Raw genomic sequence first — 26,555 nt, forward strand, 5'->3', positions numbered from 1 at the left:
GTTATAGTGCATTTCTCAAATTTTAGAGTCACCGGTTCATAGATTATCATAGAATTTACAGTGCAGAAGGAGGCCACTTGGCCCATCGAGTCTGCACTGGCTCTTGGAAAGTGCACCCTACCCGAGGTTAACACCTCCACCCTATCCCCATAACCCAGTAACCCCACCTAACACTAAGGGGAATTTTGGGCACTAAGGGCAATTTATCATGGCCAATCCACCTAACCTGCACATCTTTGGACTGTGGGAGGAAACCCACGCACACACAGGGAGGATGTGCAGACTCCGCACAGACAGTGACCCAAGCCGGAATCGGTTAAAAAGCCGGTTAAAATGAAATTGTACTCATCTGCCATCAGGATTGTGTCTGCATAATTAAAACAAAATAATATAAACAAACAGTTGCCATCCCAAATTGCATGTCCAGTTGTGTCCCTTGAATTTCATTTTGTTTTCACAAATCACCAACAACAAATATTTCCTTTAACATCAGGACATTATAGATTAGTTTTTGTGCATTTCCCAAATTTAATAGCCAACAGAAAAAGTAATGAAGATGCTGCCCCTTGGAGGCAAGCATAGTAATGGTTACTTCAGCACAGAGATTTGTGCAGGGGTCAGCACGGTAGCACAGTGGTTAGCACAATTGCTTCGCAGCTCCAGGGTCCCAGGTTCCCGGCTTGGGTCACTGTCCAAAGATGTGCAGGTTAGGTGGGTTGGCCACACTAAATTACCCTTGGTGTCCAAAAAGGTTTGGTGGGGATAGGGTAGAGGTGTGGGGTATTCTTTCCTAGGATCGTTGCAGACTTGATTGGCCAAATGGTCTCCTTCTGCTCTGTAAAATCTATGTCTGTTTTATGGATTCGGGAACAAAAATAGCATGAAATTGATAAAGGTAGCAAGAAATTGATGTTGAACAATGGTGGGAGATTTAGGGGAAGTGAGAGATAGCTAGAGTCAAAAATACTTTTTTAACAGTAAGAGATAATCTTTTATTGTTACAAGTAGGCTTACATCAATACTGCAATGAAGTTACTGTGATAAGCCCCTAGTCGCCACATTCCGGCACCTTTTCGGGTATACAAAGGGAGAATTCAGAATGTCCAATTCACCTAACAGCATGTCTTTCGGTACTTGTGGGAGGAAACCAGAGCACTCAGGAAACCCACGCAGACATTGGGAGAACTTGCAGACTTCACACAAACAGTGACCCAAGCCGCAAATCGAACCTGGGACCCTGGCACTGTGAAGCAACAGTGCTACCACTGCTACCGTGCTGCCTAGACATTTCAAGGGAGGGAATTCTATGAAATGAGTTTGATGTAGTTGATAGCTATGCCAAGATTACAGATTGGAATAAATTTTAATGAAGAGCAGTTGGCAGTGCTTGTGAACCTTATACGAGTGTGACTTGGAAAATTAGTCATCCATCTTTCCATGTCCCCCACTTTTGCATTGGATAATATGGATGGAAATAATGTGGCTGTGCTATTAGCATGCATGGTTTCATTTTAATATTTAACTGCAAAAAAAATTCTCTAAAAATAAAACTCTAGTAGTATTTTAAATCAATTTGTTGATCTGGCTTTTCTCTCACATCTCATTCAGTTTCTTATTTTCTAAGTTGTAGGTGATAGTTTTAATTTTTTGGGGAATTTAAAAGTACTGAAGTTATGTTAAACTTGTATAGAATACTGTGCACAGTTCCACAGTTCTGGTCGGCATACATTGAAAAAGGCATATAAGCACTGGAAAAAGCGTGAGGCCAATTTAAAAGGGTCATACCAGAACTGCCAGCTGACAGCTATTGGGAAAGATTGCATCAGTGTGGAGCATTTTGTTTGGAAATGAGAAGACTTGAGACCTGGATGAACAGTTTGGGTGTGAAGAGAATATTTCCACTTGTTCCTTTTATTCATTCACTGCATGTGGGCTTCGCTATCTAGGCCAGCATTCATTGCCCATCCCTAATTGCCTTTGTCAAATGGTGAGCTGCCATCTTGAACAGTTGCACTTGTGGTGAAGTCCAAAAGTTGGGTCCAAAAAACAAGGTAATTACTAATAAATCCAACAGAGAAAAGTGCAGAAATTGCTGTGCCCAGAGTGGTTAGAAAGTGGAGCTCACAACCTCCAGATGTTTTGAGGCAAATATTGGGAACAAATAATCTGGGGAGGCAGTGGCATAGTAGTAATGTCACTGCATTAGTAATGTAGAAACCCAGGCTAATGCTCTTGACAGATGGGTTCAAATACTACCATAACAGCTAGCGGAATTTAAAATCAATTAATTAAATCTGGATAGTGTTGGTGACCATGAAACAATCATCAATTTCTCTAAAAATTGATTTGGTTCCCTGTACCCTTTAGGAAAGGAAATCTCCCAATATTTCCTGGTCTGGCCCACAAGATATGATTGAGACAAATATTGGGGAGCAAATAAATCTGAGGAGACAGTGTGTAGTGGTATTGTCACTGGACTAGTATTTCAGAGACACAGGCTAATGCTCTGGGGACCGAGGTTCAAATCCCAGCATGGCAGATGGTGAATTTTTAATTTAAAAAAATCTGGCAATAAAGTCCAAAAATGACCATGAAACCATTGTTGTGATAAAAATCCATTTTGTTCACTAATGACCTTTAGGAAAGGAAAATCGCTATTCTTACCTGGTCTGGAATACATGTGACCAGGCAGGCCTACTCTTGATTGGTTAAGGCACTGCCATAGCGAATGAACCAGGGAATGGCTGTCCCCCCCACGTGCTTTCTTAGTTGAAAAAGGTGCAGTGCATGAACATGTTCTTTCTGTTTGCAGAGGAGACGGACCTGTGCTCGAATATACGTAGCATCTAGTATCCAGAAGCAAACCGACTGATAATCTTAAATTGGTTGTCAGTGTGATTCTTAACACAATCAGGATTGACCAGCAAGTTGTCCAATCAGAGAAGCACTTCTAATGTTGGGCATTTCTGTTCTGAGTCTTGCAAGCATGGGCTCATTGATTACGGTCAGTGTGTTGCCTATTGTGAACACCTGAAGGGATAGTCGTTTATACGACTCACCAGTCAATATCGACCTGCCTGGTTTGAATTTAAACAGAAGTTTGGCAGTTATCTATTCCCTGGTACGTTCTCATGACAATGTCTCTACTAACCAGAACCACTTGCCAACCAACCAGAACCCTCTTCTCATGCAGTATAAATTGTTCTGTTTGCAATTTGGTATTCTTGTAAATCTGTCCTGCTGACTGCAAGATAAAAAAACTTCCAACAGGATGTCTCTTTTTTCAACAATACCACAGTCTAGGTTACCCAATAGCTTGCTACTGTGCTAAATAATTAGATTTCTAGCATCCCCAGAGTTTCCAGTTGATGGTATGGCTGTGACAGGACCAATTTAGAAGTGAGTGGGCAAAACTTTGGCAGATGGAGTATAATATGTGAATGAATGAAGTTCACTTTGGCAGGAAGAATAAGAAACATTGAAAGGATGTTTCCTCTTGTAAGTGACCTCGCTTTCACCGCTTTCTGAGGCAGAGAGCCCCAAAGCCATACAACCCTCAGAGAAATGTTTTCCTCATCTCTGTCCAATAAGGGCAACCCCTAATTAGTGAACAATCTAGTTATTCAGCACAGAAACAAGCCATTTGTTAATTAGGGAACTAAATCGTCAATTAATATTTTAAAGGCGGAATTAGATAGATTCTTGTTAAAAAGTTTACTGCGAGTAGATGGGGAATGTGGAACTCAACACATACAGATCAGCAACTATCTTATTGTATGGTGGAGTAGGTTCAAGGAGCCAAATGGCCTACTTCTGCTCCTATTTGATATGTTTGTATGTAAAGCAGGTATTTTAGCATTTGGAGATTACAATATTGTTGACCTCCAGAAATATTTCTATTTTGAAGACTTAGAATAGGAAATTGAAACATTTTGTCTGCTAATGCCGCAATCATAACTGAGGCTGTTTAGCTTACACTTCTACTATACCGTTAGATCCTGCAGTAGCATCAGGCATCATTAAAATCCATATTGGTGATGTTTTTGTTTGCTCTCTTGCCTTGGATGTTCTTTGAATAATCATTTCTTTGGGATGCAAAATGTGAATATTAGGGATTACAGTTGGAAAAACCTGTTACAGAGATTTTTCTTCTGGTTGTTCAATCAGCCATCATCATATGTGAGGTATATTTTTGCAAGTAAGATCAACTTGATCTATATTTATAGAGAGATCTTTGATGTACAATCTCTGCAAGCGGCAAAGCTAAGATGTTACAAAGTCAGGAAGGTTGCATTACCGGCATGGCACATCCCTCAATGGGAGGGTAAATCACACGATAGCCCTGGAGTGTCGAATGATCCTCCTTTAGGGTTAGTTGTGTCATTTCAAGAGCACCACCTCTGAACTTATCCTGTTGTTTTCATTGTAAATCAAAACTCATAATACAATTATATAAATCTTCCACATTCCATTTTATTTTTGGATGATGAAATATCAAGAATCTAGCATGTTGGGTATAATCATGTCAACTTTGCATGCTGGAACATATGCAAATTTTAATACTTCTTCCATGAACGGTTAAATCAATTTGTTTATTTTGCACTGTCGGTTTTAAGTTCCACTCAGTTTCCAGGTGATAGAAAAATGTTATGTAATAGTGTTCTATTTACTCTGTTACAGAAAATTCTGAAGGAAAGCGTCAAAGAAAACCAACTAAGAAGCTGTTAGAATCAACAGAAGATTTTGATCAGCTTTTTATTCCAAAAAAGAAATTCAAACAAGTCCTCCGTCGCTCATTAAAGGCATGTGCCTGACTTAAAAATATACATATAGTTTTTAAAAGATATTTCACAAATTGAACAATTGGGAAAGGCTACATAGGTTTAGCAGTGGTGCAAGATTCTACAGGTCCCCAGGGTTTTTGCTGTGAATTTTGAGAACTCCGGTCATGTGAAACCTATCATTTAAATATAGGGCAGCACGGTAGCATGGTGGTTAGCATAAATGCTTCACAGCTCCAGGGTCCCAGGTTCGGTTCCCGGCTGGGTCACTGTCTGTGCGGAGTCTGCACGTCCTCCCCGTGTGTGCGTGGGTTTTCTCCGGGTGCTCCGGTTTCCTCCCACAGTCCAAAGATGTGCGGGTTAGGTGGATTGGCCATGCTAAATTGCCCGTAGTGTCCTAAAAAGTAAGGTTAAGGGGGGGGGGGGGTTGTTGGGTTACGGGTATAGGGTAGATACGTGGGTTTGAGTAGGGTGATCATTGCTCGGCACAACATCGAGGGCCGAAGGGCCTGTTCTGTGCTGTACTGTTCTATGTTCTATGTTCTAAATTGTATCATTGTAGTACATTTTTGCCATTAGATGGAGGGTTATTGCTTCCAAAATTCATATCACACAGTAGGAAAAGCAAGTGTACTTCAACATCACAATACTGTATTTTATAAATTATACAGTAATGTTCGATGAATTCCCTTGCTAATGGAAAGTTGTTTCAAGTGGTGTTCCATGGGGCTTGGTTTTGGGACCCGTATTGTTTGCGTATATATTAACGATTTGAACATGAATGTGGGGGCACAATTGGGAAATTTACAGACAACACAAAGATTGACTGAGTAGTGGGTATTGTAGAGGATAGCAATAATTTCCAAAATGATATAGAAGGGCTGGGGAATGGGCGATAAATTGGCAGATGGATTGTAACAGAGAAGTGTGAGATCATGCATTTGGGGTGCTCAAACAATTATAGGGAGTGCACAATAAATGTTCATATACTGAGTGGGGTAAATGAAGTGAGAGATCTTAGCGTGCACACTTATCCCTAAATGCAGCAGTTCAAGTAGACAAGGTTGTAAATAAAGCATATGGAATGCTCTCCTTAATTGGCAGTGATATAAAAGTAAGGATATAATGTTGGAATTGTGTAAAACACTGGTAAGACCACAACTGGAGTATTGTGTGCAATTCTGGTCATCTCATTACAGGAGTCCTGAGCTCTCCCTGCACTGAGGACTTCTGGCGAGTGGAGCTCCTCAGTGCAGAAAATGGGCAAATGGCCTTGTTGGGGAGTTCTGAGGCCCAATCTACTTAAATGGGCATTCGATAGTGTGGTGTTTCTCAGTGCTCTTGAGTGCCAGGAAACACCCGTCCAATCTCGCGCACTGCGGTACTCTATCCCCATTCGGGTACATTGCACCCAGATGAAATTTGTAGAGTAAATTTTCAGATAAGGACAGTTTACTCCCAGACTTTTAGATGCAAACGTCACCCAAAATCTGAAGTGTGTTAGTGTTCAGTTTGTGATCAGCTAATTACCATAATTAGTAGATTGAATTTGGGCGGGCCATGTGGACATGTAAAGGGAAGTGTTGGAGCAGAAGGAAGACAGTCTTTGCAGGCTTGAGAAAAGATGGAAACGCATTTGAATATGCTGGCAGTGTTGCTAAATTTGATGGGTAGAGGGTTAACAAATTACATATAAAAGCTAGGAAATATGACTTTGCAGGCATCTGATAGAACAGTCTAGTAACTAATCAATCTGCTGTTTTACGGCAACTGAAGTAAAGATGCTACTATATGAGATAGTTGTGAGGATACCATGCTGAGAAGTACAAAAGGGTTCATGAAAACCAACGTAACAGTAGAAACAAATGAAAATACCTTAAAATTGTGGAAGTAAATCTCATTAAGGCCTTCCTATGAATATGCACTCACAGCTAATGCCATACCATTGTTGAAACTATTATTCATGTGCATTATCATGATAGCATTCTACAAGCAAAAATGTTGGGAAATTGTGTATGGGGATGGATGGCATGGGAAGAGGTGTGGGAGCAAATCAATTAGGCATGTGAGGACGCAAGGAGGGGAGATGGTATAGGGGCGTCTCAAAGCACTTCACCTCAAATGGAGCATTATTGAGTATAGTGACGGTTGAAATGCAGGACACAGGCACAGCATTTTGTGCATAGCAAACTCCCAAAATCAGTAATGTTATAAAGACCAGATAATTTATTTAGTAAGGAATAAATATTTTATTAGCAGACTGGGGATAAACAGCCTTGCTTTTCTTTGAAATAGTGCTATTGGATCTTTAAAGTCCACCTGACGTAGCAAACTAGTCTTCAGTTTCATGCCTTATCCAAAAGATGGCAGCTCCAGCAATGCAGCATTCGCTCAGTACTGTGTCAGTCTTAATTTTTATGTTTAAGTCTTGGAGTGGACTAAAACCTGCAATTTATAGGGGTAGAATTTTAGTTTCCCAGGCAGGTGCATGCTTGCCCCGGATGTCTGCTAAATAGTATGTGAAGATGTCAGGTGCACATCCCGACGTCATTGTGCACTCGTACGATATTTCGCTAGGGGCGTGCACGTGCAGATCAGGCGTGCCACCTGACGATTATCAGAGTGATTTAGGGGATTAAAACTTCAATCGAATGGAATTTAACATTGCCTGTGCGATATTAAGCTTGTTGCACAGGCAACCAGAAAATTAATGTTTAAATTCAAGTGCAGGATAAAAAGCCCCTGCTGGTGACAATGGCTGAGTAATTAGGCATTTGTAGGGGTGAGGTGCGGTGGTGTGGTTAGAGTCTCTTGTGTGTTGACTTCATCAGAGTCTGGAACAGTTTTCTGTTCCAGAGGTCTGTGCCTGGGTGAGCTCCCTCCTCCCCCTGGCAGAGGTCCATGCACAGGATGGTCAGGTCAGGGCTATCAAGGAGGGCACAAAGACCGCCCCTGGAGAAAACCCAGCTGTTAGGGTGTATAGGCAGTGGTCCAACTACCTTGTGCTACAGGAGGCTCCGGCCATGAAAAGAAGCAATCACGAGCATCTGCCAGATAATGGGATTTAAGATGGCCTCTAATTGTAAGGCAGGACAGCCAATGCCTGTTGCTCTGATGGTAACAATGGCACTAAATGTTTTTGGATCTGGATCATTCCAGGGCATTATGGGTGATTTATGTGGAGTATCACAGTCAGCTGCACACAGCTGTGTTAAGCTGGCAACTGACGCACTGTTCAGTCATGTGAGCAGATTCATCCATTTCAGGACAGACCAGATCAGTAAGGTTGTGCTGGCAAGAGGTTTCATGTGGGTTCCCCCACATATTGTAAGCGATTGATTATATCTATGTAGTCATCGGGGCTCCACCTGGCTAGCCAGGAGCTTTTGTGAACAGGAAGAGCGCTCATTCGATGAACGTACAGGTTGTGTGTGGCCACACAGCCCAGATCCTACAGGTGTGCGTTAGGTAACCTAGCAATTTCCATGATTCAAACATTCTGCATCACATGTAGGTTCCTGGCTCTTCACTGCTTCAGCTTGTCTAGATGGGTGGTTGATCTGTGACAAGAGTTCCCACTGAAAAGTTGGTGGATGTCGCCTTTCAGAGGCCCAACAACTGACGTAGAGGAGAGATACAACCACTGCCATGTATCCACAAGGGCAGTGGTGGAAAGGACCATCAGCCTGCTGAAGATAAGATTCAGATACCTTGACTGATCCGGGGGGGGGGGGTGCCCTACAGTAACTGCCCAAGCAATTGTCGCTCATGGTGATAGTCTGCTGCGCTCTTCGCAATTTCATTCTCTCCAAGGGGAAGCCTCTTGAGCAGGACGATGAAGCAGTGGCTGTAGCTGCAGATGTGGATACAGACGGGGGCTCCAATGCTGATGTGAGGAGCCCAGAGGGAGAGGAGGGTGAGGAAGCTATGCGGAACCTCCAGGAGAGCAGGGACACCAACTTTTCTTCATATAAGCTTACAGGACCTTTTTTTCAGCAGCCCTAGTGGGCAATATCATCATCCCAGGCACATAACACTCATCCCCCCCCCCCCCACTGACAGTTGGCATTAGCGGCAAGTTGCTGTTCCAGTTGCCCTGGTAGCATAGCTGACCGTGGCAGTCATCCTCTGATCGTCGGGGCCTGAGCAGGCATCGATGGGAGGTTCACTCGACGACATGGCCAGGCAATCCTCAGTTGCCGCAACTCCTGGGATGGAGGAGCTGGTGCTCCGAGAGGAATCCACAAAAATGGCGACCATCTCGCCCACCATTCTGAGGTGAATCCTCATCTTCCTGCTCACCGATTAAGAATGGGCAACCATGGGAGACACTGGTTAGCACCTCCTTCTCCCACAGAGGCATTGATCTCCTGAGGTCAGTGTGACTCTGGGGGTTTGCAGGTCCATGCGCAACCCCAGTAGCACATTACTGAGCTCCTGGAGCTGCCTCTCTGAGAGTTGCCAATCTCAATGGATGAGGCTGTGTGCCCGGAGTTCAGGGTCCCAACAGCGCTCACGCTCCACAAGGACTCCTCCATGATGGAGACCATGGCACGTAGACCCTCGAGGATCTCTACCAGATGTCCCTGTGCATCCTGTGGAAATTCAGCATTTTCTGACGTATGGCCGACTCCAGAGGCTCATCATCTCTACCAAGTTATGATTGTACCAACTAATCCTTGAAATTAGAAGATGAATAACTGATATGTGGAATTGCAAAAGTAAAGACTGCATCAATTAACTCATTGAAGAATTTACCATTTACTTATCAAAAGTTAGACTCAGCGCACAGCATCAAATACTGAGGCAAAATGGTGCTTCATGTCTCACTGAGACCATTCCCCACAGTCTTCTTAATTAATCGGTTGCCCCAGTCTTAACAGATGTCAAATTTTACTCTTGTAGCCCAGATCCATTCCTGCCTTTTCTCTTACTTTGATAATTTGGTCTTGGTAGAATTGGATAATTAAAATGTACCATACCTTTGTCTTAACAATCTCTGACCCAGTCCTATTGGATTCCTCCGGCGATTCCTATCAATGTAGCCAAGTATTCTCTAATCCTATTAATGAATGGACACTCCTAGGTTCCTCTTTCACCCTGCAGGAATGCACTGGTCCTTTCAATTTGGACTATAAATTGCACTATATCGCTACCCAATAGCTTTGACTCAAGCTTTGTATATAGAATCAAGAGGATGACATCTGGTCCAAGTCGGCAACACGGTAGCATTGTAGGTAGCACAATCGCTTCACAGCTCCAGGGTCCCAGGTTCGATTCCGGCTTGGGCCACTATCTGTGCGGAGTCTGCACATCCTCCCCGTGTGTGCGTGGGTTTCCTCCGGGTGCTCCGGTTTCCTCCCACAGTCCAAAGATGTGCAGGTTAGGTGGATTGGCCATGATAAATTGCCCTTAGTGTCCAAAATTGCCCTTAGTGCTGGGTGGGGTTACGGGGATAGGGGGAGGTGTCAACCTTGGGTAGGGTGCTCTTTCCAAGAGCTGGTGCAGACTCGATGGGCCGAATGGCCTCCTTCTGCACTGTAAATTCTCTGTAAATTCTATGTAAAGTCAGTTGCTTCAAGTCTCTTAAGTTCGATCCAAGTTGTGTGGATGCATGAGAGTTGCCTCAGTCTATTATCCAAGTGGAAGATCCTTTTGGATATATGAGGCTTGTCTCTTGGTTAGATGGGAACTTTCGCCCTCCAGGAGGTGTAAACTGATGCTGACTTGAGGCTGGTTTGAAGATTTCTATAATTGATTACTTACCGTTGAAATTTGCTGGTGTTAATAAGTTCTATGAGGCTGAATTGGCATTTTTCTCTTTACAGTCCTCCCTACAGTCTGAAGCCAGATGTGTAAAGAAGCGTCAAAGTACAGTAATTGGTCCCGTGTCACAATCTGTCAAGTCCTATTCAGGTAAGCTGTAGTAATCTCATTGCATTTAGCAGTAATAATTGAGGTGCAGAGGCTTCCAAGAATTAAAAAGTTATTTTTGAGTACAACAAAAGTTTTAACATTTTATTCTACTAGCACAGGCCTTTGGTCTGTTCTTTCTTCATTCCATGGTGTAATCACGCTCATACTGACCCTCAGCAGCTTCCTGAGTTTTCTAGGCCTCCAGGTCTTCACCCTTCAATGAGCTCTCATCCTCCTCTAGTTCAGACCTTGCAAAGGATCACATCTTTGCATTGCCAGATTGTGAACGCCACGACACGCCACAATGATGTGTGAAACCCCATTAGAATTGTATTGTAGTGAGCCAACTGAGCGGTCCAAGCAGCTGCCCTATGGCCTGTTCTATAAGAGATCTTGTAGAGCTTTAAGCAGCATTGCACCTCTCTTCTGAACATTTTTTAAGGCCGAAGCATTGGTGTCATTGGCCAGTGTTTATCCTCAAGCAACCATCCCTGCAGGCACATCAACCCCTCAAAAATCTTAGGCACCTGGGACTGACTCAGGATGTAGAAATGATGGCAACTCCCGGCATACTGTGCACCGTGTGTTTCTGATACTCTCACACCAGCTGTACAGTGATGGAATGGTAGCCCTTACAATTTATCAACATTAGGGGCTGCTGCCAAGGATGTAGCCCATATAACAACATGGGTGCAGTCTGTTGCACTCTGCACTCTTGGGAAACGTGAGATGGTGGTGAAGCTGGTGAATCTCTCAGCCGAGCTGCTTTTGTCCAAAGCAAACAGATATAATGATGGGCCTTCCCCTAAAGAGCATTTATGACCTCCTTTATGTATCACTGTATTGCGGACTTTGAGATGTGCCGCACAGGTCGCCTGTTGATCACTGGAAAGACCCAGAGGCAAAGAAATTGAGCGCTATAGTCACATTCAATACGATTGGTAAGGGATAGCCTCCAAACGCACTGCTCATCAGGTCTTCACATAGAATGTGTCACATGTGATGTACTACATCTTGGAATAAGCGCAAATGTGCCTCGCATTGCCTATGTTTGGCTAGTCACCTCTAGTTATCTGGATCTCTCTTTGTGACCCTCCTGCCCTTGATCTGGCTTCCATTGATCATTGTCCCTCAGGTAGGGCCTCCTGCTGGAGCTGCACTCATTGTTACCACTCCGTCCTTCACCTCTGCCATTGCATTAGGACACTGACAAAGCATTGAGCCCTGCATCCTTTTGCCCTTTTGCCTTCTCTCTGAAATGAAACATTGAAGACTAGAATGACTGAAGTCCCAAGAAAGTGAAGCCCTGAATATGAAACTGATGGGAGATGTAACGGTATACATATTTTCTTGCCCTACTTGCATGGTGGCCGTTGAACTTTGTTCCTGAGACACTGGCACACACATTGAGGTGACCAAGGTGGCATCTCGGACATCTGGAGTTCTGCATTTAATGATGAGATGTAAATGAGATGAGGGACCCAAAGTAGCTCTGTCCTCCAATCTCAGATGTGACATAATAATGATCAATCAGGAGCTCATGGTCAATGAAATGGGGTATGGAGTGGAGGTAGAGTAGTGGGAGATGCACAGCCAAATAAAAAAGAAAACTTAAGCCAGTCTCAAAGGCAGAGTGATTATTGACAAGTTAAGGCACAGGGGAACAGTATGGCAAGGCTGGATGGCATTTATTTTAATGCAAAGAGTCTTGCGAATAAGGCAGATGGGTTGAGGGTGTTGATCAACAAATGGCAATATGATATTATTGCTATCACAGAGACATGGTCGAGGGAGGGGCAGGACTGGCAGCTCGGTGCCCTGGGGTATAGAATCCTCCGGCGAAATAGAATCATAGAATTTGCAGTGCAAAAGGAGGCCCTTCAGCCCATCAAGTCTGCACAGACCCTTGGAGCACCCTACTTAAACCCACGCCTCCATCCTATCCCGTAAGTATCTAACCTTTTTGGACACTAAGGGGCAATTTAGCATGGCCTATCCACCTAACGTGCACATCTTTGAATTGTGGGAGGAAACCCATGCAGACAAGGGGGAGAAAGTGCAAACACCTCACAGACAATAATCCGAGGACAGAATTGAACCCGGGACCCTGGAGCTTTGAGGCAGCAGTGCTAACCACTGTGCCACTGTGTGGAGGAAGGGGTAAAATGAAGAGATGGGTGTCACAGTATTGGATCAATTAATAAATTACTGCAGCAAGGAGAGACGTGGAGGGATATTATCTTCAAAGGCTCCTCAAATGAGGCCATATGCGTAAAACGTAGAAATAAAAAGCAGGTAGTGTTGCTCTATTTATTTATCTTGGTGAACCACAAGCCTTTCCCTTATATTGATCAAATGACCACACAACCAGTTAGTTAGTTCCAAAGATGGTTTATTTACATACACAAGAGTTATCTCAACATGCAAACACAATATCTACTACAGTAGTCCCCCGTTATACCGCGCTCCGCAATACCGCGGTTCGCGATATACCGCGGGGGGGGGGGGGCTGATGGACCCCAACTGTCAGTTCTGTCAATTTCAGCGGCCGGCTGATTGCTTCAGTGAGAGAGCAGCTTCCCTCTCTGTATCAAAGTGAGCCGGCCGCTGAAATTGACACTGCCCGCTGCTCTCTCCCTCCAATCAGAAACATTAAAACTTAAAAGTTGGATTGGAGGGAGAGAGCAGCCGACAGTGTCAATTTCAGCGGCCGGCTCACTTTGATCCAGAGAGGGAAGCTGCTCTCTCTCTGAAACAATCAGCCGGCCGCTGAAATTGACACTGCCGAGGGGGGGGGGGGGCGGATGTTTGGGGGGGGGGGGGGGGGGAAGAGGGGGGGCGGGTGTTGGGGGGGGGGGGGGGAAGAGGGGGGGCGGGTTGTAAAGGGGGGGCGGGTGTTGGGGGGGGGGGAGAAGAGGGGGGGCGGGTGTGGGGGGGGAGAAGAGGGGGGGCGGGTGTGGGGGGGGGAGAAGAGGGGGGGCGGGTGTGGGGGGGGAGAAGAGGGGGGGGGGGGAGAAGAGGGGGGGCGGGTGTGGGGGGGGAGAAGAGGGGGGCGGGTGTGGGGGGGGAGAAGAGGGGGGGCGGGTGTGGGGGGGGGAGAAGAGGGGGGGGGGGTGGGGGGGGGAGAAGAGGGGGGCGGGTGTGGGGGGGGGAGAAGAGGGGGGCGGGGTGTTGGGGGGGAGAAGAGGGGGGGCGGGGTGTTGGGGGGGAGAAGAGGGGGGGCGGGTGTTGGGGGGGAGAAGAGGGGGGGCGGGTGTTGAGGGGGGGCGGGTGTTGGGGGGGAGAAGAGGGGGGGGCGGGTGTTGAGGGGGAGAAGAGGGGGGGGCGGGTGTTGAGGGGGGCGGGGTGTTGGGGGGGGAGAAGAGGGGGGGCGGGTGTTGGGGGGGGAGAAGAGGGGGGGCGGGTGTTGGGGGGGGGAGAAGAGGGGGGGCGGGGTTGTTGGGGGGGGAGAGGAGGTGGGCGGGTGTGGGGGAGACCCCCCTGGGGGTGTTGGGGGAGAGAGGAGGGCCCTGCGGGTGTTGGGGGAGAGAGGGGGGCCCTGCGGGTGTTGGGGGACGGGGGAGGAGAGGGGGGGGAGGGGGCGAGCCGGAGGGTGTGGGGAGGGGGCGAGCCGGAGGGTGTGGGGGGACAGGGGGCGAGCTGGACGCTGTGGGGGAGAGCAGGAGGGTGTGGGGGAGAGGGGGAGAGGGGGCAAGCCGGAGGGAAAAAAAGAAATTGACACTGCCGGCTGCTCTCTCCCTCCAATCAGAAACATTAAAACTTAAAAGTTGGATTGGAGGGAGAGAGCAGCGGGCAGTGTCAATTTCAGCGGTCGGCTGATTTCAGTGAGAGCAGCTTCCCTCTCCTGATCAAAGTGAGCCGGCCGCTGAAATTTTAATTGGATCCACGATGGGGGTTTTAAATTTATTTAAAAATCTATGCTAGCGCTTCCCATTGTGAGTCTACGGGGGTCTGACCTCTCCCCCCCGCCCCCCCGTCCCCCCGTAGACTCACAATGGGAAGCGCATGCATAGATTTTTAAATAAATTTAAAACCCCCATCATGGATATCTGCGGCTCGGTTACAACGCGGGTGGCTGTCTTGGACCCCAACACCCGCGTTATAAAGGGGGACTACTGTATGAGTTAAACTACACCTATCAGCTACAATAGCTATACTTAACTTCAGGGCGACCGGCACTGTGCAAATGGATAAAGGCCTTTATCTGGATTTCACTTGGCTGGTTCGAAGAAAGTGGCTCTGTGTCTGCTGGGCTCATCCGTCGGGTAGCAATCGTTGATCTTGAACTTAACTGGCTGTTCCTGCTGCAATTGAGTGGCACAGGTCAGATCCAAGAGAGACAGAACACCTGCGCTGGCTTTTATCCCTCTGGGATTTTGCACTCTATGGGGCAGTTCTTAACCTTGGACCCAATCGCTCGACAGGGCTCTGATCACTCTCTTCGATTTTGGCCAATAAAGGGGTCGGTGCCGAGGTAGCTGGGTGGGTCCTTAGCGGTCATTGACCTTGGCAGTTGTGCTTTCAGGGCAAGGGAGAGGCGCCGATCAGTTTGTGGCTGTAGCTCCAATTGCTTGATTGGAGTTCTATTGTCCTGGGAAATGGGCCATGAAAATGTAAACGAGCGAGGGTTTCAGTCAGGTCTGGTTACCTGTGTTTTAGACACACATAGGCTGTGTATCTGTCTGAGTCCTGGGTTGGCCATAATTCCCATAGTCCTTTGCAGGTGGGCAGCTTCGATGGCTATAGTAATCACATTGCTGGGAGTGTACTGCACGCTCTAACCTTGCAGGTTCAAACATGGTTCGCACAGATTGGAGCCAGCTTCAATATCGCTTCCAATTAAAAATGTTGCCGACATTGTCTCCATATCTTCAGCGTGAAGACAACCACCTGATTTGCTGAATATTTCACCGGTGAGAAGTGGAGCGAGGCCGTCACTAGTGCCTTCAGTCCTGACGCCCTACATATTGCGGTTCCATCTGTACCCATGCAGCCTCCAGCTTCCCACATCACCCTCTCCGAATTCGCCGCCCAGTAATAGTATATCAAGTTCAACAATGCCAAGCCTTCTGACTGCCGGTCCCTCTGAAGGATTGTCTTGCTATTCCTCGCCACTTTGCCCACCCAAATAAAGGACAAAATCAATTTCTTGACTCTTCCCCCCACCCCCCCAAAAAAAGGACTTGGGTAGAAAAACGGCAAACACTGAACAGGAACAGACACCTTGGTAAAATATTCATCTTGACCGACTGTGTTCTGTCTGCCAAAGACTGTCCCACTGTTGCATGTTGATCTTGACCCTTCCCACGAAGCTCGAGTAGATAAACCTGTGGAGCCGGGAGCAATCCCAAGTGACCTGAACCCCTGGATACCTGCATTGCAGCCATGTCTCGGACCCCTGTTCAACTAAAAATACCCCAAATTCACAATACACCAAACTCACATTTTTTTTCTGCAGACGCTGGTCTTATATTTCCTTGTATAACCCACAACACAAGTTTAGACCCTATCCCAAACTTTTCCAGTACCGCAAACAAATACCCCTATTCTACCCTGTCATAGGCCTTCTCAGCATCCAGTGCAATAATGACCTTCTTCTCCATCCCCTCCACCAGGGACAATACCACATTTAACACCCACTGCACAATAGATGACAATCTCCAGCCCTTGGCAAAACCTGTCTCTGATCCTCCCCAATAACTTGCGGGAGTCACTGCTTCAGCCTCCCCGCAAATACCGTGGCCGAAATCTTGGCATCTACATTTAATAGGGAACTCAAGCAGTACGACTGTCTGTGCGGAGTCTGCACGTCCTCCCCGTGTGTGCGTGGGTTTCCTCCGGGTGCTCCGGTTTCCTCCCACAGTCCAAAGACGTGCGGGTTAGGTGGATTGGCCATGATAAATTGCCCGTAGTGTCCTAAAAAGTAAGGTTAAGGGGGGGTTGTTTGGGTTACGGGTATAGGGTGGAGACGTGGGTTTGAGTAGGGTGATCATTGCTCGGCACAACATCGAGGGCCGAAGGGCCTGTTCTGTGCTGTACTGTTCTATGTTCTATGACACACACTCCACTGAGTCCTTCGCCTTTTTTAAGATAAACTAACTGCGTGCTTGCATTAACGTCTCTGGAAGAGAACCCCCTGCTACTGAGTCTACGAACATCTCCACCAGTAATGGTACCAACCGTCCTGCAAATCTTTTATAAAAGCCTTTCAGGCTCCTGGCGCCTTACCAGTCTACATTTGCCCCATAGCTGTCTGACCTCCTCCGCACCCAAAGGCTCTTCCAACCCTTCCCAATACTAGGAAAGTGGAGCTCGGATCGCAATTAGGTCTCCATGATTTTGTTGAATGGCAGAGCAGGCTTGAAGGGCTGAGGATGTCCTGCTCCAAATTGCAATGTTGCTATGTATCCAAGAGCCTTGTTCGCAAGTGAACAGATGGAGTTTAATGTGGACAAGTGTGAGGTTAGAAATGCACAAGAGGTGTGATGAGATCTGATCTGCTGGCAGAGTCCACAGTGTCAACAGTCAGAAGGGTGAGTTGGACAAAGAGACTGGTTAAATTAGGTCACCAGACAGTGGTAAGATTGACAGAGTGGAATAGGGCAAGTGGGGTTGCTGCTCATCATGAACCAGCACTGGGTACCTCAATAAATCTTTAGAGAATGCTAAGAGAGAGACAGAGCGGATCTGTAGGCTATTTATTTGGACTAGCCATATAAATACTGTGGCTACCTGGGCAGGTTAAAGGCTAGGAATCCTACGGCGAGGAACTCCCCTCCTGACCTCCCCAAAGCCTGTTCACCATCTACAAGGCACAAGTAAGGGCATTTAAATGGTCATTGGATAAACATATGGATGATAAGGGAATAGTGTAGGTGGGCTTTAGAGTGGTTTCACAGGTTGGCGCAACATCAAGGGCTGAAGGGCCTGTACTGTGCTGTAATGTTCTATGTTCTACTCCTCCACCACACTCCAAGTCTTCCAAAAAACTCCACCATATCCGCTCCGACCTATAACGATTCTTATATAACGCCTCAAACACCCCATTAACTTTGTCTGTTGCGAACACCAACCCACCACCCGAGTTCCAAACCTGAACAATCTCTCGGGAGGCCACTTGCCGCCTCAACAGGCAAGCCAAAAGACAACTGCCCGTCTCCCCATGCTCATACATTGCCCCCCTCGAGTGCCGCAACTGGCGCACCGACTTAACTGTGGACAATAAATCAAACTGCATCTTCAGCTTCTTCCTCCTAGCCAGGAACTGTGGATGGGATCCCTTGAGTACCAACCATCGACCTCCAGGATCTCATCCACCAACCTTTGGTGTTCCTCCCTTGCCTTCCTATCTATCTACGCCTTATGCAGGATTATCTCCCCTCTCACCACTGCCTTCTGGACCTCCCACAGAACCGATGGCAAACCTCCCATTTGTATTAAACCCCCCCCGCCCCCCGGGTCGATTCGCTCCTCTCATCTCATTTATAAATGCTGTCAATACCTTTGCTACCCTCGAAGGGGCCAAATACTTCGGCCTAGACCGGTCTAACTTGGGATTCAAAGCGCAGTTCAAGTCCCCCAGCCAAGATCAACTGATGCATAATCATGTCTGGTATAGCGACTAACCAATATCTCCATAAATGCCACGTTGTTCCAGTTTGGAGTGTAAACATTTGCCAACACCACTGATGTGCCTTCCAGTGTCCCCGTAAGTATCACGTCCCTACCTCCCTGATCTGCTACCGCCTTCCTCATCTAAAACAATTTAATTATTTGGAATTGCTTACCCCCCCCCCCTTGCATGTATCTAATTATTTCCTCCTGCTCCAGCCCACACTTTGCTTCCAGCTCCATCAATCCCGCAAACCGACCTCCAAGAAACAAATCTTTTAGTTTCTGAATTCCTTTCCTCTCCCATCTCTGAAAATTTCCATCCCATTTCCCTGGCTCAAATCTATGGTTCCCCCAAATCGGCATTTCCCTTGACCCTGCCCCCAACCTGAAGTGCTGGCGAAACTGCCTCCAAATTCTCAACGAAGCTATTACTACCGGACTCCCTGATTATCTCCCCGGGCCCATCGGGAGCGGCCCTGTCGCTAGCACCTTCAATCCCGAACCCCGACCCAAGTCCCTCTCCATTCTGACCCATTGGGAGTCAACCCCTCTGACCAGGCTCCGTACCTTCTCCACATTCGCCGCCCAGTAATAATACATCAGGTTCGGAAGACCCAAATCCCCTGCCTGCCTTCCTCTCTGTAATAGCACCTTTCTAATTCTGGCCACCTTCCCTCCCCATATGAACAAGGTAATCGTCTCTTCAGTCTCTCTAAAAAATGCTGTTGGCAGGAAAATCGGCAGGAATTGAAAAATAAATAGGAATCGCGGCAGCACATTCATTTTAACGGCATTTGGCCAGATCTGATTTCACCCTTCCCACCAAACTGAAATGTTGTACCTACGGAGCCCCCCCAATCCTGAGCAACCTGCACCCCCAGGTATCTAAAGTCAGTCCCTGCCCTACGGAATAGCAGTCCCCCATCCCTGCCCCCACCCCTGACCGAGGCACCACAAAATATTCACTCATCCAGATTTAATTTGTACCCCGAGAAAGACCCAAACACCTGAAGCAGCTCCAGTATTCCCCCTATTGACACACTCAGTTCTGACACATACAATAACAAGTCATTGGCATATAAGGACACCCTATGCTCTATCCCGCCCTCACTATCCCTTTCCATACCCCCGAACTTCTTAATGCGATGGCCAATGGCTGAATCGCGAGTGCAAACAGCAGCGGGAGGGGGGGACATAGGACATCCATGCATAGTCCCACGGAGAGGAAAATATGCGGAGCTGATGTTATTTGTGCGGGCACTGACCCTCAGCTCCTTGTATAATAGCTTTACCCATTCCACAAATCTGGGTCCAATTCAAAACCGCTCTAGAACTGCCATCAAGTACCCCCATTCTACCCAGTCAAACGCTTTCTCGGCGTCCAATGCCACAACCACATATGTTTCCTTCCCCTCCGCTGGTACAATAACCACGTTCAATACCCTCCTAATGTTTGAAAAGAGCTGCCTCCCTCTCACAAACCCCGTCTGATCTTCACCTATCACCTTCGGGAGGCACTCCTCTAGCCTACCTGCCAGTACCTTCACCAATATCTTTTCATCCCCGTTTAAAAGTGATATGGGCCTATACGACCCACACTCCGTCGGATCCTTATCTTTCTTTTTTAAAAAATAATTTTTATTCAAATTTTCACAAAATATCAATAACAGAAAATACTAAGAACAGAAAGAACAACCCCCCCCCCGTATCCAAGAAAGAAGAAATAAATTAACGCCCAACATTAGCAAAAAACAAATATACACATCCCTTCATCCCAAAACAAAGGGACACCCCCCCCGGTTGCTGCTGCTGCCGGCCTTATTTCTACCGTTCTGCCAGGAAATCCAGGAATGGTTGCCACCTCCTGAAGAACCCCTGCACTGATCCCCTTAGGGCAAATTTCACCCTCTCCAATTTAATAAACCCCGCCATATCGTTGATCCAGGCCTCCACGCTTGGGGGTCTTGCATCCTTCCACTGAAGAAGAATCCTCTGCTGGGCTACTAGGGACGCAAAGGCCAGAATGCCGGCCTCTTTCGCCTCCTGCACTCCCGGCTCCTCTGCAACCCCAAATATTGCGAGCCCCCAGCCCGGTTTGACCCTGGATCCCACCACCCTCGACACCCTCCTTGCTACGCCCTTCCAAAATTCCCCCAGCGCTGCCCAGAACATATGGGCATGGTTTGCTGGGCTCCCTGAGCACCTAATACACCTGTGCTCGCTCCCAAAGAACCGGCTCATCCTTGTCCCGGTCATGTGAGCCCTATGCAGCACCTTAAACTGTATGAGGCTAAGCCTCTCGCAAGAAGAGGAGGTTTTCACCCTTGGCGTCCGCCCACGTCCCCTCCTCAATCTCCTCACCCAGCTCCTCTTCCCATTTACCCTTCAGCTCCTCCACCGAGGCCTCGTCTACCTCCTGCATCACTTGGTACATTGCCGAGATCCTCCCCTCTCCAACCCACACCCCCGAGAGCACCCTGTCCTGGACCCCACGCGGCAGCAACAGAGGGAACTCTGCCGCCTGACAAACGCCCTTACCTGCATGTACCTAAAGGTGTTCCCTGGGGGGAGCCCGAACTTCCCTTCCAGCTCACCCAGGCTCGCAAACTTCCCGTCTACAAACAGGTTCCTCAACCTCCTAACACCTGCCCTGTGCCAACTCAGGAACCCACCTCCCCCCTGTGCCGTCTCCATTGCCCCCAAATTTTGAGGGTAGCCGCCACCACCGGGCTCGTGGTATACCTCGTTGGGGGGAGTGGCAGCGGCGCCGTTACCAGCGCCTCCAGGCTCGTGCCCACACAGGACGCTATCTCCATCCTCTTCCATGCTGCCCCTTCCCTGTGGATCCTTATCTTTCTTCAGTAGCAGGGAAATCGCTGCCTGCCCCAAAGTTTGTGGTAACGCCACCTTCCCTATTGCCTCCTCTATCACCTCCACCATCAACGGTACCAGCTTATTTTTGAATTTTTATAATATTCCACCGGAAACCCATCCGGCCTTGCCACCTTTCCCGACTGCATACTCCCAATCGCATCTTTTATCTCCTGCTCCACTATCGCCCCCTCTAATGTAGCCCTGTCCCCCTCCCCTAGCCTCTGCATCTCCTGGACACACCCAGGTGGCTTTGATCTGTACAACCTCTCTGAATTCCTTGCAAATCTGATCTGGAGCTACCACCAACTTCCCTGCCCTTCCTTGCCGCAGCTTTCCTATGGAGCTGACCCGCCAACATACGGGCCTTCTCTCCTTGCTCGCAAATTTTCCCCCTTGCTCGCCTCAATTGGCTTACTTTTAAGATGCGCAAGCACCCTTGACCTCTTGACTGGGCCCCCCAAACCCCTCACATTCCGCGTGACTATACTAACTTGGGGGGGGGGGGTCTCTCTCAACCCCCACCCTCCCCCTCTTATCCACCATCATCATACCACTGGGCCTTTCCCCATGAGCCTGACCTGCCCCTTTCCATATTAACATCGAACCGCCTCCCCGAATCCCCCCCTGCACTTCCCCTCGAAAACATTTCACCCAGTATCGATCCTACCACACCCCCACCACCTCACTATTTGCTCGCCTCATAGGCCCATCGAAATGTGCTAACCAGGCTCAAATGTTCGCAGCCCTCCTCTCACCTCACCTCCGTTCACTAGCTGAGTCCGCCCCCTCCCCACGCCCAAAGGCATACTGTCCCCTCCCACCCAGTCCCAGAGAGAAAAGAAAAACAACCTAACCCATGCAATTCAATAAAATAACATATAACCGTTGCAACAAGAAAAAAAGGAACAAAAATGCCAATCAAACGAAACAAAAGTTTAAACTCTATAACAATGTGAAGTCAAGTAAGTTACAATACAAGTGAGTGAAAAGAAAGTTAGAACATTTATACATTTTCCAGCTCCCCAATCACAGTCCATGATCTCTCTTCCAGCTCCACTCCTCACATCTCTCCCAAGCCTTCTGCCTTCATGAACATCTCAGCCACCTCCACCGTTTCAGAATAAAAATCTTTGGCCTTGTACGTCACCTTCAGCTTTGCTGAGTATACCATACCAAATCGCAGTCCCTTGTTGTACAGTCCCGCCTTCATTCGCGTGAACACCGCTCGCTTCTTTGTCAAGTCCTGGTAAATCAGAACTCTAGCACCATCCCACTTCACCTTCTGTTTCTGCTTCGCCAGTTTAACACCTTCTTCTTCATGTGGTATTTATGGAAGCAGATAATCACTGCTCTCGGCGGCTCATTTACTGTGGGTTTCGGTCTTAATGACTGATCAGCTCAGTTCAGTTCATACCGGGTGGGGTCTTCACCCTCCCCCATCAACTCCGCCAGCATCTTAGCAAAGTACTCAGTTGGCCTTGAATCCTCTGCCCCTTCAGGCAAGCCCACAATTCTCAGATTTTGCCGCCTCGAGCGGTTCTCCAAGTCCTCGAGCTTTGCTCGGAGTCCTCTGTTGACCTCCACCACCCTCCGCAGTTCGTCTCCAATCAAGGTGAGCTGGTCGGTGTGCTGCGACATGGCCTCCTCCACTTCCTTCATCTTTTCACCTTGTTCTCTCACCTCGGCCGATGTCTTTGCCACATCCACCCTCACTGGGGCGATTCCCTCCTCCACCAATGATTTCAGTGCAACTGCCATCTCCTTCTTCAACGCCTCCATGTGCCTCACAAACTGCTTCTCCAGCTCCACAACCATCATCTCAGTCATTTTTTCCACTGTAAGTAGTGCGGCCCCACCACGCGGTCCGGCATCCGCCATCATGTCAGCGCTTTTACTGGTCCTCTCCTTTGGCGGCAAACCTGCGTTTCCTCCCTTCACAGCTGTTTTTGGCATCCCTTAACCACTTAGTACAGTAGTCCCCCGTTATACCGCGCTCCGCAATACCGCGGTTCGCGATATATGGCGGGGGGGCTTATGGACCCCAAAAGTCACCATGGGATTCAGCACAAATCAGTAAAATTTATACAGTTCTAATTCTGCTAATATTAGATAAATGCAAACAACAAAAGTCAACGGAACGAATTCCAACTGGCAAAACAAGCAGCCGTGCGTCCGAGTTAGGTTCCCAGACGCCAGATATGAACTTGGTTGTTCCAAGTACCAGGGTTAGATCCTCTGCAGTTTCGATGATGAGCTGCTGTTAAAAGGGGGAACACATTCATCCCATATCTGATTTTCTATTGGACTTGGCAGATTCGGTATGTATTTGCCATGGCTGCCTGTCAATCACTGTCAAGTTTGCCAATCAACCAGAAGCAAGGGTAAGGATTTCATCACCTCCTAAGAAGCAGCGCTGTTGTTTGGAAATGCAAGCACTCTGATCTTCGTTTCTATATACGATCAGCTATCTGCAGATCATAATGCGGGTGGAGTATGGGAGCGGGAGCAGCAAGGCAGTTTGGGGAGGAATTAAATGTGGTGACAGAGCGTAGGAGTGGAGGGGAGAGGCCAATGCAGCAGCAGCACAAAAATGACTTTTCTTTTAACATTTTATGGATATCCGCGGCTCGGATGTAACGCGGGTGGCTGTCTTGGACCCCAACACCCGCGTTATAACGGGGGACTACTGTATTTTTCTCCTTCTTTCTCCAATCTCGAGATAAATAAATAATAAAATGAGAATAATAAAAATAATTTAAAAATTAAAAAAAAAATTAAAGTTCAAACAATCTCTTCCCCTGGGACCGGACTTCAAACATTCATTTTTAGTGGGGGCCACCCAGTGTGCGCTGCTCCCCCTCTACATATGTGCTGGATTCAGGCCTCGCCTCAGGCCACGCTCCTCCCCCACCGCTTGCTTCGGGCTCGATGTCCCTGCTCCTCCAGTCACAGGGCTCCCCACCAGCTCCAAACGGACCCGACCCGGCGCCCGTCCCTCAGGCCCCAACAGCCGAAGAAATCAAGACCGGGGAAACCCCCGAAAAACACCGAAATGCCCGGGCCGGCAGGAGCCCTGCTCCAGCCTCCAGAGATGTTTTATAAGCATATTAAGGGAAAGAGGATGACCAAGGAAAGGCCCATTAGGGAACCAATGTGGAAATCTGTATGTGGAGTCAGAAGATGTAAGCGAGGTTTGAAATTAGTACTTTGCACTGTGTTCACTATGGAGAAGGACAAGGTAGGTATAGAAGTCAGGGAGGGGACTGTGATGTGTCATTGAGAGGGAGGCTTAAAGTGATAAAACCCCAGGCCCAACTGAGATGTATCCCAGGCTGCTGTGGAAGGCAAAGGAAGAGATTGCACAGAGGCTTCTTGACAATTTAAAAATCTTCTTTGGCCACACGAGAGGTGCAAGAGGACAGGAAATAAAAATAAATAAATAGCCTTTGTTATCACAAGGAGGAGTATTATTCAAGAAAGGTGGTAGGGAGAAACCTGGAAATTACCGGGCAGTGAGTCTAACTTTAATGGTAGGGAAACTATTGAAAAATATTCTAAGGGATAGAATTAATCTCCACTTGGGGTGCAAGGATTAATCAAGGATAGTCAGCATGACTGTCAAAGGTAGATCATATCACAAATTTGATTGAATTTTTTGAGAAAACAACTAGGTGTGTAGATGAGGGTGGTGCAGTTGATATAGTCTACATGGACTTTATTATAATGATCTTTGTTAGTATCACAATTAGGCTTACATTACTGCAATGAAGTTACTGTGAAAATATCCCTAGTCGTCACAGTTCGGCGTCTGTTCGGGTAGACAAAGGGTGAATTCAGAATGTCCAATTCACTTAACAAGCATGTCTTTCAGGACTTATGGGAGGAAACCGAACCACCTGGAGGAAACCCACGCAGACGGGGGAGACCGTGCAGATTCTGCACAGACGGTGAACCAAGCCCGGAATCAAACCCGGGTCCCTGGTACCACATATGATGCAACTGTGCTTCCTTCACTATTGCCTGTGTTCCTGCGTGCTACTCTTGAGAGGAAGTGACTGTGGTGTTCCCGAGGAGGTCGTCCTCCTTTATAACTAAGCTCACTCCTGTGCACACTCGAGGCAACAAGTTAGAGGGTGGCCCCAGAAGGGGACGCTTAGTTCAGCAATGCGCTCCTCCCACACTGCTCAGACCTTTCCTGATTAGGTTTGTTGATATTTCTGTTTTGAACTAGTGCCATTACTGTGGTACAGCAAGATGGCAATCCTTCACTTTTGTTTCTTAACAATTCAATTGTCCCGCTCTCCCTGTCCATGTGCCTGATGTATACCTACAATCTCACAACGTGGCTTAGAGGTTCCTTCTTTTGTTCTCCAGCCTCCCCAATAATTCTGGACTCCCTGCCACACAAGTTGGCTGTGGTTAAGACACACTCACTCTGAACTCAGTGAATGACTGTGGATTTCTCCTCAAAATCCCCTGGAGCCTGTCCCGCCATTCAGTGAGATAATGGCTGATCTGTCACTGAGCTCCATATCCCTTAATATCTTTGAAAAACAAAAATCTATATCTCCGATTTTAAAATTAACAACTGTTCTAGCTTCAACTGCTGTTTGTGGGAGATAGTTCCAAATCTCCTTCACGCAAAGGGTGATAAAGTGTTTCCTAACATCTCTCCTGAACTATCTGACCCTAAATTTTAGACTATGGCCCCGAGTTTTAGAATCTCCAACCAGTGGAAATAGTCTGGGGGCGATTCTCCGAGCCCCGCGCTGGCCCGGAGAATCGCCGCAACCGCGCCACGACACCCTGACACCGGTGCGCGATTCTCCAAGGTGGGGAGAATCGGCGTCATTTGCGCGGGTGCATTTGACGTGGCGCCTACCGTGGGCTGCTGGAATCGGCAGAGCCGCATGAGCTGAGCGGCCGCACGGATACGACAGAGTCCCGCCAGCGCCGTTCACTCCTGGTTGCTGCCGGCGCAAACTCTGCGCGAAGGGTTGGGGGGCGGCCTGTGGGACATGGAAAAGCGATCCTTCACTGGGGGAAGGCCTCCGATGGGGTCTGGCCTGCAATTGGGGTCCACGCTGAAGAAGTCCCCCGCGCAATGTGCAGGTTGGCGCGGCGCCCATTTGGTGCTGGGAAAGGAGACTTGAGCAGCGTGAATCGGTCGTGCCCGTTTCGCATCGTCGTGAAACGCGACGACATTCACGACGGCGCGAACGCTTGGGCTCCATTTTTGAGAATCGCCCCCTCTATCTTTTATCTACCCTGTCTTTTCCTGTTAATATCTTGAAACCTTCTATCAGATCACCCATAGCCTTCTAACTTCTAGCACAAACAGGTCTAGTTTGTGTAATTTTTCCTTGTAAC

The 26,555-nt window shown here is 47.8% G+C and overlaps 1 protein-coding gene across 8 annotated transcripts in view; it reads left to right on the forward strand.

Moving 5' to 3' along the window:
- Positions 1 to 26,555, forward strand: part of LOC119965109 (histone-lysine N-methyltransferase NSD2-like) — a 318,910-nt gene that overhangs the window by 150,529 nt on the left and 141,826 nt on the right. For all 8 annotated transcript variants that reach the window (XR_005460429.1, XM_038795422.1, XM_038795423.1 and 5 more), the window contains 2 exons: positions 4,681 to 4,802; positions 10,610 to 10,697. Coding sequence is in view for 7 of the 8 variants with exons in the window: in XM_038795422.1 (XP_038651350.1) it covers positions 4,681 to 4,802; positions 10,610 to 10,697 (210 nt within the window). In the remaining variant the exon portion in view is untranslated. The remainder of the gene's footprint in view (positions 1 to 4,680; positions 4,803 to 10,609; positions 10,698 to 26,555) is intronic.

The sequence above is a fragment of the Scyliorhinus canicula genome, chromosome 4, assembly GCF_902713615.1.
Source record: "Scyliorhinus canicula chromosome 4, sScyCan1.1, whole genome shotgun sequence".
NCBI classification, from domain to species: domain Eukaryota; kingdom Metazoa; phylum Chordata; class Chondrichthyes; order Carcharhiniformes; family Scyliorhinidae; genus Scyliorhinus; species Scyliorhinus canicula.